General features: G+C 41.7%; 2 protein-coding genes across 6 annotated transcripts in view; one reads left to right on the top strand and one right to left on the bottom strand.

The window, feature by feature from the left end:
• Positions 1 to 5,803, top strand: part of ddr1 (discoidin domain receptor tyrosine kinase 1) — a 49,526-nt gene extending 43,723 nt beyond the window's left edge. For all 5 annotated transcript variants that reach the window (XM_072393977.1, XM_072393978.1, XM_072393976.1 and 2 more), the window contains 4 exons: positions 1,208 to 1,405; positions 1,487 to 1,754; positions 2,058 to 2,207; positions 3,795 to 5,803. In XM_072393977.1, coding sequence (XP_072250078.1) covers positions 1,208 to 1,405; positions 1,487 to 1,754; positions 2,058 to 2,207; positions 3,795 to 3,935 — 757 coding nt within the window. In that variant the 3' untranslated portion in view covers positions 3,936 to 5,803. The remainder of the gene's footprint in view (positions 1 to 1,207; positions 1,406 to 1,486; positions 1,755 to 2,057; positions 2,208 to 3,794) is intronic.
• Positions 5,804 to 5,870: 67 nt separating this feature from the next.
• On the bottom strand, positions 5,871 to 12,777 carry flot1b (flotillin 1b). The gene is made up of 13 exons (XM_072393970.1): positions 12,668 to 12,777; positions 11,655 to 11,705; positions 11,183 to 11,258; positions 10,852 to 10,942; positions 10,359 to 10,502; positions 10,099 to 10,218; positions 9,350 to 9,445; positions 9,080 to 9,232; positions 8,780 to 8,961; positions 8,655 to 8,700; positions 8,412 to 8,549; positions 7,863 to 8,027; positions 5,871 to 7,782 (listed from the first exon to the last, which is right to left on the bottom strand). The coding sequence occupies exons 2-13, from the start codon at positions 11,695 to 11,697 to the stop codon at positions 7,753 to 7,755; spliced, it is 1,284 nt and encodes a 427-aa protein (XP_072250071.1). The 5' UTR covers positions 11,698 to 11,705; positions 12,668 to 12,777; the 3' UTR covers positions 5,871 to 7,752.
• Positions 12,778 to 13,186: the final 409 nt, after the last annotated feature.

The following is a 13,186-nucleotide window of genomic DNA, read 5'->3' as shown; positions in this document are numbered from 1 at the left end:
GATTTAGTAGAATTGAAAAGATTATTTGTCATTTGCAAGCAAAAACTATCGGAACAAAAATGCGACAGGTTCTCAGATTCCAGCTTCTTGCATTCCCCTCATGTGCAATGGTATAGCTGTAAAATTAAAACATAGTCTAATGGAAATATTGTATTAATACAATGTATGTATTAATACATTAAAAACACATTTGTGAATGTCTTTTTATTTTTCATACATATGAACCTTGAGCTCTATTTTTAGGACTAATCAGTTGTTTGACTCATTGAATGATTAATCAATGGATTTGTTGATAATTTAGATGTGTATAACAAACAGAAGAAAATGCAATTTGACACAACTCTAAGGATTATAGTCAAGGATATATAGTGTATATTGCAGGAGGTTTGTTATGACAAGAAGGTGCTATATCTCACAACGTGATTCTCTGGAAGGGTTTTAATTTTCTTTATTCGGATCAGTGTTGGATGGATAAAGATCTCATCACAGTTTAAGGTGATACGGAACCTTTGAAGAGAAACAGACGTAATTAAATCATTAAATGGTGAATTGCCTACCTTTTTATATGTGCTCATCTTGTTGACATGAGCCACATTCACCTATTCCCACACATTCTGACAGAACCTGTTACTTTACACTATGATTTTTCTTCATCATATACATACTTGTGCTACAGTATTTTGTCCAAATACTGGAGCTGGTAAAAACATAGCAATCTGCCCTCTTTCGTTGTTTTGCAAAAGTTTTAATTATTAGATATATAATATTACTTGCATACGCAGAGCAATATTAAAACATTATTAAAACATTATTAACAATTTTCTCTTTTCACCGGCGGCTTGCTTACTTTGGCACTGTGAGTTGTTCTCTGTGCAGATAAAATCAGCATGCACAGGTTTATGTTCAGGGAGAGGCGTTTCCCCATTTGTATGCGTGGTTGGTGAGAATTAGAGCTGCATAAACATTCTGACCATCAAAACAAATCAATGAGAGCAAAAGTGCAAAAAGCTAGAACTCTCTCTTAAGGGAATCGACAGCCTCTTCACTTGACTTGAGTTATAAAGTGTTGTGTTTACAAGAGGAAAGAGAGGGAACCCGGTCTCTCTAGTGTTCTTCGTTCACCCTCTTACATTTGATCTCTCTTATATCCAGAAGTGTTACATTCTGCAGTACATGTCAGTCTCACGATTCTTTCATTTTCCGGTAGGAATGACTTCCTGAAAGAGGTGAAGATTTTGTCTCGTCTGAAGGACCCGAACATCATCCGGCTGCTTGGGGTGTGTGTGAGCAGTGACCCCCTCTGCATGGTCACTGAATACATGGAGTGTGGAGACTTGAACCAGTATCTGTCCCACCGAGTCCTGCTGGACAAAACTGGGCCTTCCCACAATACGCCAACCATCAGGTAACGCATGCAGAGATGAAGATGTACCCTCATGCTAACTGTTTTTACTTGCATTTCACACCTGTCCCTGTTGTCCCCCAGTTACCCTGCCCTGATCTCTATGGCCAGCCAAATTGCATCAGGAATGAAGTTCCTCTCATCTCTCAACTTTGTGCACCGGGACCTGGCAACTCGTAACTGTCTGGTCGGGGGCGAAAAGGGTGAGAGCGAAGAGGATCAAGGTGGTGAGCGTCACATCAAGATAGCTGACTTTGGCATGAGCAGAAACTTGTACGCTGGAGATTACTACAGGATCCAGGGCAGAGCTGTGCTGCCGATACGCTGGATGGCCTGGGAGTGCATTCTCATGGTGAGAGGACAAAGATGTGTGTGTGATGGCTGCAGTTTGTATTTGACAAAAACAAAGAAAAAACATTGACTTTACTTGTGCTGCAATTTCCTCACAAAAATCCAGGTCAATGCAGGCAATTGTGCAAATATGAACATTAAAATAAGACAAATGTATAAATGCACAAATAATAATGCTCCCAAATGTGAAAGAAACTCATTAATTGCATCATTTCCCACCAGCAGTCTGCCCTCTTATGATGCTGACAATCATTTTGATACTAATGGAAACTGTAACGATGAAGATGTTGGTGTGTATTCTCAGGGTAAATTCACAACAGCCAGCGACGTGTGGGCGTTCGGGGTCACTCTGTGGGAGATGCTGAGTGTTTGTCAGGAGCAGCCGTACTCCAACCTCACTGATGAACAAGTCATTGACAACGCTGGGGAGTTCTTCAGAGACCAGGGCAGACAGGTGCGTTAAACAGCCTGTTCAACATGGATTTTTTCTTTTCTAAATGACATTTGACGTTTTGAAGACACAGTTGAGCCTTCACATACTGTATCATAATATCTTTTCTCATGAACAGAAGGTAACATGTAAGTTATCGGTTACTTTCAGAAGGAGAGCTGATACTTGACACATGAAATGGAGACTGAACAGAAGGGGTTAGGAAAGTACTTTGTTTATTATTAAAACCCGGCCAGCAATAACACAGAGTTATGCAACGAGTGTTGAACTCTCTGTAAGTCACACCAGGCACACTTTATCCACACCTTAACAGGTGCAGCCAATGAGGCCAATAAAAACAATGACGCCAATGCACCTTCCAAAGACTGCTGCCCTGCCGGGGATTGTTGTTCACATTGATAACTATCTTTGGCAATAATTAACTAACAGTTAATTCCTTTATTTCTACACTGTCATCCCTGTCACCTCTGACAGAGCCTGACTAGTGGTTTCCCTTCTATGTAGCTTATTGTTAGCTTTGACGTTAGCTGTAATATTATGTCCTCATTTATAAGTCGCTTTGGATAAAAGCATCTGCCAAATGCATAAACATAACATAACAGAAATGGTCTTTGTTTGCACAGTTCTGCACAGACGTTGTTTGTAGACCTAAAGGTGATGATTCATGTGAGGGGTTTTCACCTTTTATTATCAGCTAACCTGATACTCAGCCATGTTGATGCTACAAAATGCAACGGGTACCATCCACAGTGAATAACCCTAAAAGGTCCTTGGAGCTGAGTTGAGCTCTACAGTACAGTAGAGAAGCACCATGCTCTGTTTTGTGTCACTGATTAGTAGAAACATTTCTTACTTTATAGTATTTTTAGTACAATGAAAAACCACAACACAAACTCATCTGTGATCATGTGGAAGTTCATGATATCAGGGGCCCTCTAGTGGCTGGTTTTGGGGCCTCAGTCTATTAAAATGTTTATCAATTATTAAAATGCAGCTGGGTGCTCATAACAGTTGGCTTTTGTCCATTTTCAGTAAGTCGTCCACTTGCTGATTAGACTGTTAAATGCTGGTTTGTTTAGAGCTTTAAGTTCCACTCCAGGGTGGAGTTAAAATAAATAAATGGTAGCTTTTTAATCAGCTGCCAACACTTAGAAAACAATCTAACAATACTTGGCCCTCCTTTTAGGGTTACTGACATGATGATTTAGTTTTTGGCCCCTGCATTAAGAAAATCGAATTGAACATTGTGCAGCATCTTCTCTCTGCATGTTAATGTTCAATCTGTACCAAAGCCAATCTCTCAGAAAATATATTGTTGTGCGTCACTTGAGTGTTTGAAATGCTCCGAATTAAAGGGAAACGCATGTTTTTTTAAATAACCACTCTCAGTTAAGCAGTGTTCTAGAAACTAAGAGGACTTTCTGTAGCTGTGTTTTTTAAAACAGGACAGAATTCATTGGACCTTGTGTTTTGGGTTTTTTTCTCTTATTTTCATGTCCAGATTTAAATCTGGTGTTTTTTTTCTGTGCATTTAGAAGAAGGTGCATTAGTCTCCACCTCTGAAGACCTTTCTGTCTGTTTCCCTCGTAGGTGTACCTGAATAAGCCGGCTGTATGTCCTCAGGGTCTCTACGAGCTCATGTTGAGCTGCTGGAATAGAGACTGCAAGCTCCGCCCATCTTTTGCCAACATCCACTCCTTTCTTACCGAGGACGCCATGAACATGGTGTAAAGAGAGAGAAAGACGAAAAGAAACTTGTGCTCATGCATCTGTGCCGCAGTAGGGAGGTGTGGTGGAGGGCGCACTCACAGGGAGAGTGGGTTGCTCGCTTTATTGTATTTTGTACTTTTTGGGAGGGATGGGGCTGAGACACCGCTGGTTCGGTTTTATTTCCACTTCAGACCCCACAGACAAAACCTTAACCTCTGCTTTTGATAGGTAACAGTGTGAGCTATTTCATTGTGGTTGGTGGTGGGTGCAGTCAGCGTAGGAACTTTCTTGCTTCTCAGATCCTTTACACTCAAACAGAGTTTGTGACTGGTGATTCAGTGCTGTAGAGTTAATGATACAGGAAGCTTAATCAGAGAAGATTCTGTGTTCGTCACAGACCAGAAAATGATTTTAAAGTTTAGTGACTTTTCTTGTTCAGCATCTTAAATGCAGACTAACAGGTGAAGATGCACCGTGTGAACTCTGGCTTCACATGAGGCACAAACTTTGAGCAGAACAGCTGTAGTCTTGGGAGGAAATACCACACACAGGGATCGTCTTTGTATTTAAAGCCTATCTCACATACTGTAATTCAGTAAGAATACTCCCAGTTGCAGCCCCACTTCTTACCACCTTTGTTTATCTCAGCCCCAGATCCCTACATAGTGACACAGCTCCATTTTTTGGGGGGACGAATGTGAAATGATGCGGACCAGACAACACCAGCCCCCTTTTCTACGAATGTGATTTGTGTTCAGTTTGTCATCAGCCAACCCCCGTCTGAATCAAGGAGTCCAAGAAGCATCGCAACTCCATCTTTGAGAGAAAAGGGCTGTAAACGTTGTGCCAAACGAACTTCCCGAGCCTCAGAAAAAGGACACTGAGGAGAAGAGCCTGCAGCTGTGGATGCAGTGGATGTTTCCACTGCAATGAGACGATGCTGGCAGGTGAGGCGTTGGATGGGTTCCTGCTCGGATGTTTTGGTGATTTTTCTCCTTTATTTTTTATTTTACCCCCCTTTATCTAGCTGTGACTCAGTCACAACGGATAGATGTAAAATTCCAGCTGCACTTTAAACCCTATATTCATATCCGTGATGAAACTCTTCTCCTCGATGGGCCTGAATGTTGATTCCAGCGAACGAATTTCACTTTCAACAGTTTCTAAGATATTTGCTGAAGAAGCACATCATGCAGTACATCACTGATTAAAGACCAAGTCTGCAAACCTTTGACATGACATTGCCAAACCATCAGATGTAAAATATTGTTATAATACAATGGAATGGCTTTCTGAAATCTTTTATGACCGATGACAACCTTTTTGTTCAGAAACTCTGTGCGTTGAGGTGTTACTCACCCGATATCCTCCTCGATCATCCAAATGCATTGCTGTAGTTTTAAAAACAATGTGGCTTTGTTCAAATGGGGGACTCTGAGATTCCTGATTTTAGTGGGAAAGTCGACACGAATCTGCATTGTCCCACGTTTCTGCATCAAGCTGACTGCAGTAAACTCACTGCTTCTACCTTATTGACTGTAAATCACTTCTAAGATGAGCACAGTACAAAGTAAAGGTGTCGGGTTGTGCCATTTGACTCATTTTCGATACACTGTAGTCCAGTTAAACCCCTTTTTATACATATTTACTGTATGTACTTAAGACTCTCCTTGGTGTCTGATTTCGTCCGTTTGTGTCTTTGAATCTGAACACAACAGTATGTAAATATTTTCAGGACAGAATTACACCTTCCTTTACTAATATATGGAGAACTCCGGTTAAATTTTGGGTCTTTTGTCTCTCTGTAGAATGCTTGCTACCTTGATGCTGTTATTCATCGTGTTGTCTATTTTTGTAGATGTTTTAATAAAGTTAACCTTTTCAAATAATCTGAGTGTGCGTTACACTTCAATTGGACTTATGAGCTGACAGCAAAAAAAAGCAGATCAAAAGGGGTTTTCAGTTAATAAAACATTTTTATTATCAGTTTACTACAGATACATTTCCAATATTTGATTCGAGCACCTTCACACTACATAGGAGCAACTCTATATTAACAAAAAGAAGTCATGCAACAAATGTTTTTCAAATATTTGTCACAAGAACGTATAAAAGAGGTTCAGACTAGTTTGGATTTCATCTACAGCCGTCGCTAAGGACGACCTAATGGCTTGAGAGTAACTGGGCATGAGGAAGTTTTCCCTGACGGAGTTTCTAACGTGTTCGACTGCAGAAGTCAGCTTGATTATAGGAGTTTTAACCAGGCACTTGGCGGTAACAAAATGCATAAGGCTTAGCAGATTGAAAACTTTGGATAGTCTGAAAAAGAACACAAAACTATTCACTAGAGGTACTCTGTTCCTATTACATGTCCTACAACTACAAGTGCAGCTTCACGAGAGCAAAAATCAGCCAATAGCTCAAAATAATCAGCATCTCATTAACAAAGAAAATCAGTACAACAGAAGGGGGGGGGGGGACAAAATCCGTCTCGTGATTTTAGACTCGAGCAAGATGGTTAGTAAGTTAGTTATATAGTGATGGTCCTCCTTTACTGATAACATAAAAATCCAAGACTATGGCATTGCTGCAAAGAAACTTCAACATTGCTCTTTCCACCATAAAGATACTTCAGTTACATTAAACAGGAAAACCGCATGACTTGTTCCCATCAACCACTTCCTCCCTCATCATTTTAGACAAAGAAAATCCTTTCATTTGCAGCACAAACCGCTTCTTCTGATGACAGCCAATGTAGTCACTAAACACAACCCCCTTCAACAAGAAATCAGACATAAAAGCTTAGTAAAGGAAAATGAGGACGACGGTAACAGTATCTCCACACACACAAGAAAAGAAAGTGATTGTGTGATAAAAGAGCTAAATCTGTAGGCCAAATCTATGATGTGGACAGCTTTTAATCTTTCGCATTTAAGAAAAAGAGTTTGAGACTCCTCAGACTGACAGCTTGCACCACCGTGATGAAAGGAGCAGTGAACAGAATTTAGTGACATTAGTGGAAAAGTTGCACACTGCAGCCAGCTAAATATCTCTCACTTTCCTCTTCCCTTGCAAGCACCCCGAGTCAGCTATGAAGCCAGTTAAAATCATGGGATCTGGTTTATCTGTAGCACAAGAAGTGGAAGAGGACTCGGAGCACCATTAAAAACACAGTCCTGGATATTATACTGCATTTCCCCTAAATCCTTTACAATGAATGTTAAAGGGACAGTTGGACATATATGGTAATGATTTCAGTGTGTCATGTATGTGTAGCAGCAGACTCGAGCGGAGCTACCTGAATTTGCTTTGCATTATTTCATGTATTGAAAGGCACAGAAAAAGCTGAACTACGGGTGTAAAATCTCCTCTTTAAAAGAGGCGGCTTGGTGACCCACTTCCTTTGCACGGATAGTGAGGACGGTCACACCAAATCAAGTCAAAATTTGCATACAGAAAACCCAAGTATAACATCACAAAGACGGGAGCTCATAGTTGAACTCTGAGCTAAAGAGGGCTGTCTCTTTTGTCTCATACAACAAGGAAAAGAGGCTCGTTGGTTGTTGTTTCCGTGCAGCCGTGTTTGTGGTGACTGACAGCAGAGAGCACAGATTAGGAACAGAAATGAAAACCACATGAAGGGGGAAGAAAACTCTCAACCTTTATACATGGAGGAGGAGCCCAAGTGAAACACATGCATGCACACACACACACGGTGAAACAGGACTATGGCGGCGCTGAGTCAACACAGTGGTTAAAGGCATAAGTACAAGACGTGGAGCTCTCGGTCTGGATGTGGTCGACTCTTCTGACGATTACCTTAAAACTCTGATTCTTCTTAATGAACTCGGGTGACCTTTCCAGAAACCTGGGAGAAATTGACCATAATCAACACCTGTAGTTTGTTCAGTCGGGGACGTTATCCGTCACTCACATACTCCAGCGTACCTGCGAGATGTCGACTCCAGTGAGCTTCTCCACTGCCGCCGGCAACCGGGTCATGATGTCAAGTACCTCTCCGGCGAGTTTGGCCGCTCCCACCTCTGAGCCGCCGCTGGAGACCATGGTGACCTTCTGGGCCTCAGACAGCGGCTTGCTGATCTCTTCTGCCATCTGCAGAAACAACGGGAGAGTTCAAACTGTTTAAGCCGGAAAGCGACAAAACGCCGTTGGGTTTAAAGGGCAAAAGAGCAACGGGAGATTTTATTTTTCTCAACAATGTGTTCCTGAACTGAAAAAAAACTAAAACCAGAGTGTGATACTAGAGTCCTCAAAACTACAGTTAGGGAAAGCAAGAGACTTACAAATGGCTTTAAGGCTATAATTTAAACGGGAACAAGACTTAATTTGATTAATTACATCCAGCTGAGTTAATTAAATTAATATTGATGTCTTGCAGTTATGACAAAAGGAAAAAGGTTGTGGATTAATGTCCCAAAACTGTATTTTAGGCGAACGTGTTCATGCAGTTCAGCATCGTCATTATTTCAAACTGACCAGTGGCAGCTTCTCCAGCAGCATGTCCACCATGGCTCCCTCCTTGTACTGCTTGAAGGCGTCAGCCTTTTTGGCCATCTGCTCGGCCTCAGCACGGCCCTTGGCCTCCAGAGCAAAAGCCTCTGCTTCGCCCTTCATCTGCATGAACGAGATGAACAGCCCAGTTAAGAGCACAGTAAAAGCGGAGATCAGTGCGACACAACGAAAACCGTATCAGAAGTAGGGAGACGAGGCAGCTCTCACCCTGATGGACTCGGCCTCGGCCTCAGCCTCCATGATGAGCTGCAGGCTGCAGGACAGAAGAGAACCAGTCATCCATCTCATATCAGAACTACACAACAGAAGTGAGACTGAGCTCTGGTACGTACCGCTGCGCCTCAGCCAACTTCTCCAGTCGGTATTTCTCAGCCTCTGCGGGCTTCTTGATTTTTGCCTCCAGCTCCTTCTCTTTGCGGATGATCTCCTGCTCCTGCAGAGTAATCTGCTGAGTGCGCTCCACAACCTGAACCTGCATCGTCTCCTCCTCAATACGCTGCTTGGTCTTGGCCACCTGACGACGTGGATTTTTAAACACAGTTACTCAAACCATCTGCAAGCTGACCAGGCAAATTAAAATGATCAATAGTGTAACAAAAACTGAAAACCCATCACACACGCCACAACCTCACCTGTAGCTGGTAGGCCATTTCTGACTCCGCCTTCTTGGAGTTGACCTCAGCATCATATGCGGCTTTCTTCAGCTCGTAGTCTCTCTGGGCTTTTGCCATTTCAATCTCATTCTTGTACTGGGCGGACACCTTCTCTTGCATTGCATTGGCCTCCTGTAAACCGACAGGAGCAGGACAGAAACAGAAAATTAGGTCCTTCTTTTCAACATGTCCTTCTCTTTGTTTTTGAAATACAGACTTCTGTTTTGTTTCATTTTTATATTCATTCACCCTCATAACAGAATCACGTTTGTACTGAGCTTCTCCAATCCTGGCATCTTTCTGCACTTGGGCAGTTCGGGCTTTACCCAGTGAGTGAAGGTAGTCCTGCGGGGGGCACAGAAAGCGAGGGAAACCGTGAGAACCAACAACAAATCCTCAGTTAGAATTTTCACTGTGGGTAACAACAGCACAGATCCCCTCGTGAGGTAAGCGCCAGAGGAGACATGGTGTGGAAATTAAATGCTGGAGTTGGGTTACTACAAGGGGACTGACCTGCTAATTACATTAGCACAGAAATAAGCCTCGGTGACCTTGCCCAACAGAATGTGACTCCTCCAACTAGACAGACTAAATGCTCCAGCAGTGATATGAAGATGTGTGGAGGACAGAACAAAATGTGTCACTGACTCCCAAAGTGAAGCAACCCGGTTTGAGTAGTAAAGAGGAAGGTAGTACATTAGACCAACCAAAACAAGAGGTGGTCTGGTTACCACAGAAGCACTTAGGCCTAATTTATCTCTGCTTGAAATGGAGGCTGGGAGTCAGCTGAGTTAGAGACAGTCGATATCAATCACTTAAGAAAATTACTGTCATAAAGGAAAGCATCCAGCACTAAAAGCTTTCATGCAATACGATGACTCAGAGTCATACAACAGATATCTGCTGCTCTCCGGGCTTTGGTGTGCTGCTCCACATGGGTTTTGTCATTTGTACTGTACTTGAATCAAACCGACGTCTCGATAGGACAGATAACGTACCTGATCATCATGAACATCTTTGAGCGTGTAGCTGACAACTCCAATGCCCATGTTGACCAGGTCAGAGGAGGCCACTTTAAAGACCTGTTCAGAGAACTTCTTGCGGTCCTGGTAGATCTCCTGCACACAAAGCAAGACCGATACATCTTCACATCACAGTTACTGCAAACCGTACAACACATAATCAGAACATCCACTGAACCATCTTGTGCAGGAAAGATCAAGCTAAAAAACACATTTGTGGATGTTACAACACAGACCTCTACAGTCAAATGGGCGATGATGGCTCTCTGATGTCCCTCCAGTGTCTCCAGAGCAATCTGAGCAATCTCACTCTGAGACTTGCCCATAAACATCTGACAGGCGGTGGCCAACATTTCCTTGTTTTGGCCCTGGATCTTCACCTGGAATTAAAAAAATATATATATTATAAGTGGAACATGATAATGACAATAATTCAAAACAGGGAAAATGTAGCATATATAACATCTAATTTAATGGTAAAATGTCTGTGTGCTACTACAGACATTCTTTATCAAAAACAAGAAACCTCCATTAACAAATAATAACATTAGCCAATTTCTTTACAGATGCTGATTTTCAAAGGAGGCTGACCACTTCCCCTGTGGTCTAGAATCCCTACAAATAATTTTCAGTCAACTCAAATTCACCTTGTCTGAATGTGCACTGATTTTTAGGGCAATTCTGTAAAAACCTAAAAGGCATTTCAGCCACACAGTTGTTAGAGCGTACCTGTGCAATGCCAGTGACAGAGATAGGCACACCGTGGCGAGTGTACACTTTGTCACTCTTCACATTTAAAGTCAGGGTGTTCAGTGTAATTCTGGGAATAACAGAGGGGATAGCATGGATGAGAGAGGAAAAAAGACAAAGCAGAGCAGAAGCAACATCGTGGAAGCCAAGAAAAGCGATCCAATGATTGTTACAGCACGCATTTACTTGTTAGCCCTTCAAATTAGAGATGCTGGCTCTTTCATGAAACAAACACACTGAACAGCACAGCTATCATGTTATCATGTTATGCACAAAATAAGATAGAAATAAAGTTGGAGAATGGGTTCACCTCTGGAGCTGCTGAATACAGGGAAAGACGAACACTCTTCCACCAGCAATCATAAGTGGTGGAGAGCGGCCAAAGCCTGGAGAGAAAGAGGAGGAACGCATAACATAAACATCACACTCACTGTCAGTAATACAACTGCCTACGTGTAGAGCAAATAGGTCGAGTTAGACTTGCAACCCCATATTACAACACTGTGACTGATCCACTTCATTCATGACAACATATTATAGCAAGATGGAAAATTCTTTGTTTGCTCCTAACTGACAGTGCGTGTTGCCCATTCACCTTAACACATGACATAATACTCACAGGACACACTATTTCCTGTTTATTGTACATCAAATTTCACCAGTAAGACGAATAAGATGTCTGCCGTGACCTGTACAACTCTGGGGTGTTTCATTACCCTTAGGAATATTCAGTTTTTCTAAACTTCCTGTTTTATTGTAATAAACAATCATGCATCCATTACCAGACACCACCATGGCTTCGTTGGGTCCGCATGTGTAAAACATCTTGATTCCTGATGAAAAACAGATAAATGAGAGAAGAAAGTTTTCATTTTCAAATCTGGTTTAATTTCATTTTACTTCTAATGCTTGATTTTTATTGTGAGATATTGGATCGTTTTTTACATTTCTGAAATAATACCATATGATTAGTGTCAAGGGGTTAAAAAAAAAAAGAAGACTATTTGGTATAGTGGTGTTGTTATCAACTCCTCTGAGATGTGGAGATTAGGAGGCAAAAAGCCACTTTTTTGGTCTCCGAACAACTGGTTCAACATCTAATTATTTGACAAAAAGCTTGCAGTATTCCTGATGTGTTGTAAAAAAGCCTCATCTTTAAAAGTAACAAGAGCCATGGGCTTTAAAACACATGTAAAGGAAGATGGAGCACAATTAATTCCCCCTAAAATGAAGTGCGGTGAAAGCACAAAGTTTAATTAAAAGGAGGCATCTCAAAACAAAACATTCAGTGAACCTACTGCGTTATTTCTTCAAATCAATGTTACTAGTACTGCATCTAACACTATTTTTTAGTTGACTGCCTTAAAAAAATCATGATTAAAATTTAAATTCATGTCGATAACACATAAACTACAGCTGTCACGTGTCAGCGTCAATCATTGCAGCCAGGTTTATGTGGGCGAGAACCTCGCGGCTCCTCCCTCAACCAATAATCCTCACAGCCTTTCTTCCATGTTGATTTTCATCAAAACAAATCACATCTAAACTAAAATAATAACGGCAAACCTTAAATGTTAGATGTACAGCTATACGCTAAAAAAAAGCTAACTCAATGGCAACCGTTACACCGTAAGCTAGCAGTTAAAAGGTACCGTGATAGAGGTCTCTCACTACGCCTGTAGGAAAAGGGGAAAAAAAAAGCAATCGAGAGCGTTTACAACTTCGCGATTTAACACATCGTACCGACTGTTCTCATCTATCTACCCAATATCCAGTCAGTAAAATAAGCACAAACCTTTTTAGAATAACTTGAGGTTGGTTTCCTGTTGCTACGGTCAGGTTGTTTAAGTCGTTGGCCGACAGTTGGAATTGCAAAAATGTCCGTGTAGAGAGAGAGAGAGGGTGGGGTGGTGGGGGCTTGATGTCCACGCCCATCCTTATTACATCAGTGTAATATGTCTACCGCCATCTAGTGGTGGATATAATAACCGTAACCTCACCATTGCCATGTCATCTGTGCATCACCACCCCGCATTTGACAACATAAACCATGCTTCCACCAGTCTTATTGCATAACTCTTTTTATAAGCACACTAATGTCATATTGCTTATAATTAGACTGGGTTTCTGCATTTCAGCTGTGTCCACCGAATGTAATTTTCTAAGATACCTTATTTAAGCTGTTTGAGGTGGTATGAAAAATGTTGACTTGTACTGACTTTGATCTCTCTGAAAGGCCCAAGGCATCAGTCACCCGCTGACTAAGCAAAATCTACCATCCTCCCAATGTCTGACCCGAATACTTACATAATAA

Source organism: Leuresthes tenuis, unplaced genomic scaffold, assembly GCF_036924035.1.
Source record: "Leuresthes tenuis unplaced genomic scaffold, fLeuTen1.0.hap1 SCAF_10, whole genome shotgun sequence".
In the NCBI taxonomy this organism is placed as follows: Eukaryota; Metazoa; Chordata; class Actinopteri; order Atheriniformes; family Atherinopsidae; genus Leuresthes; species Leuresthes tenuis.
This window is presented reverse-complemented; position numbering and strand designations above follow the sequence as displayed.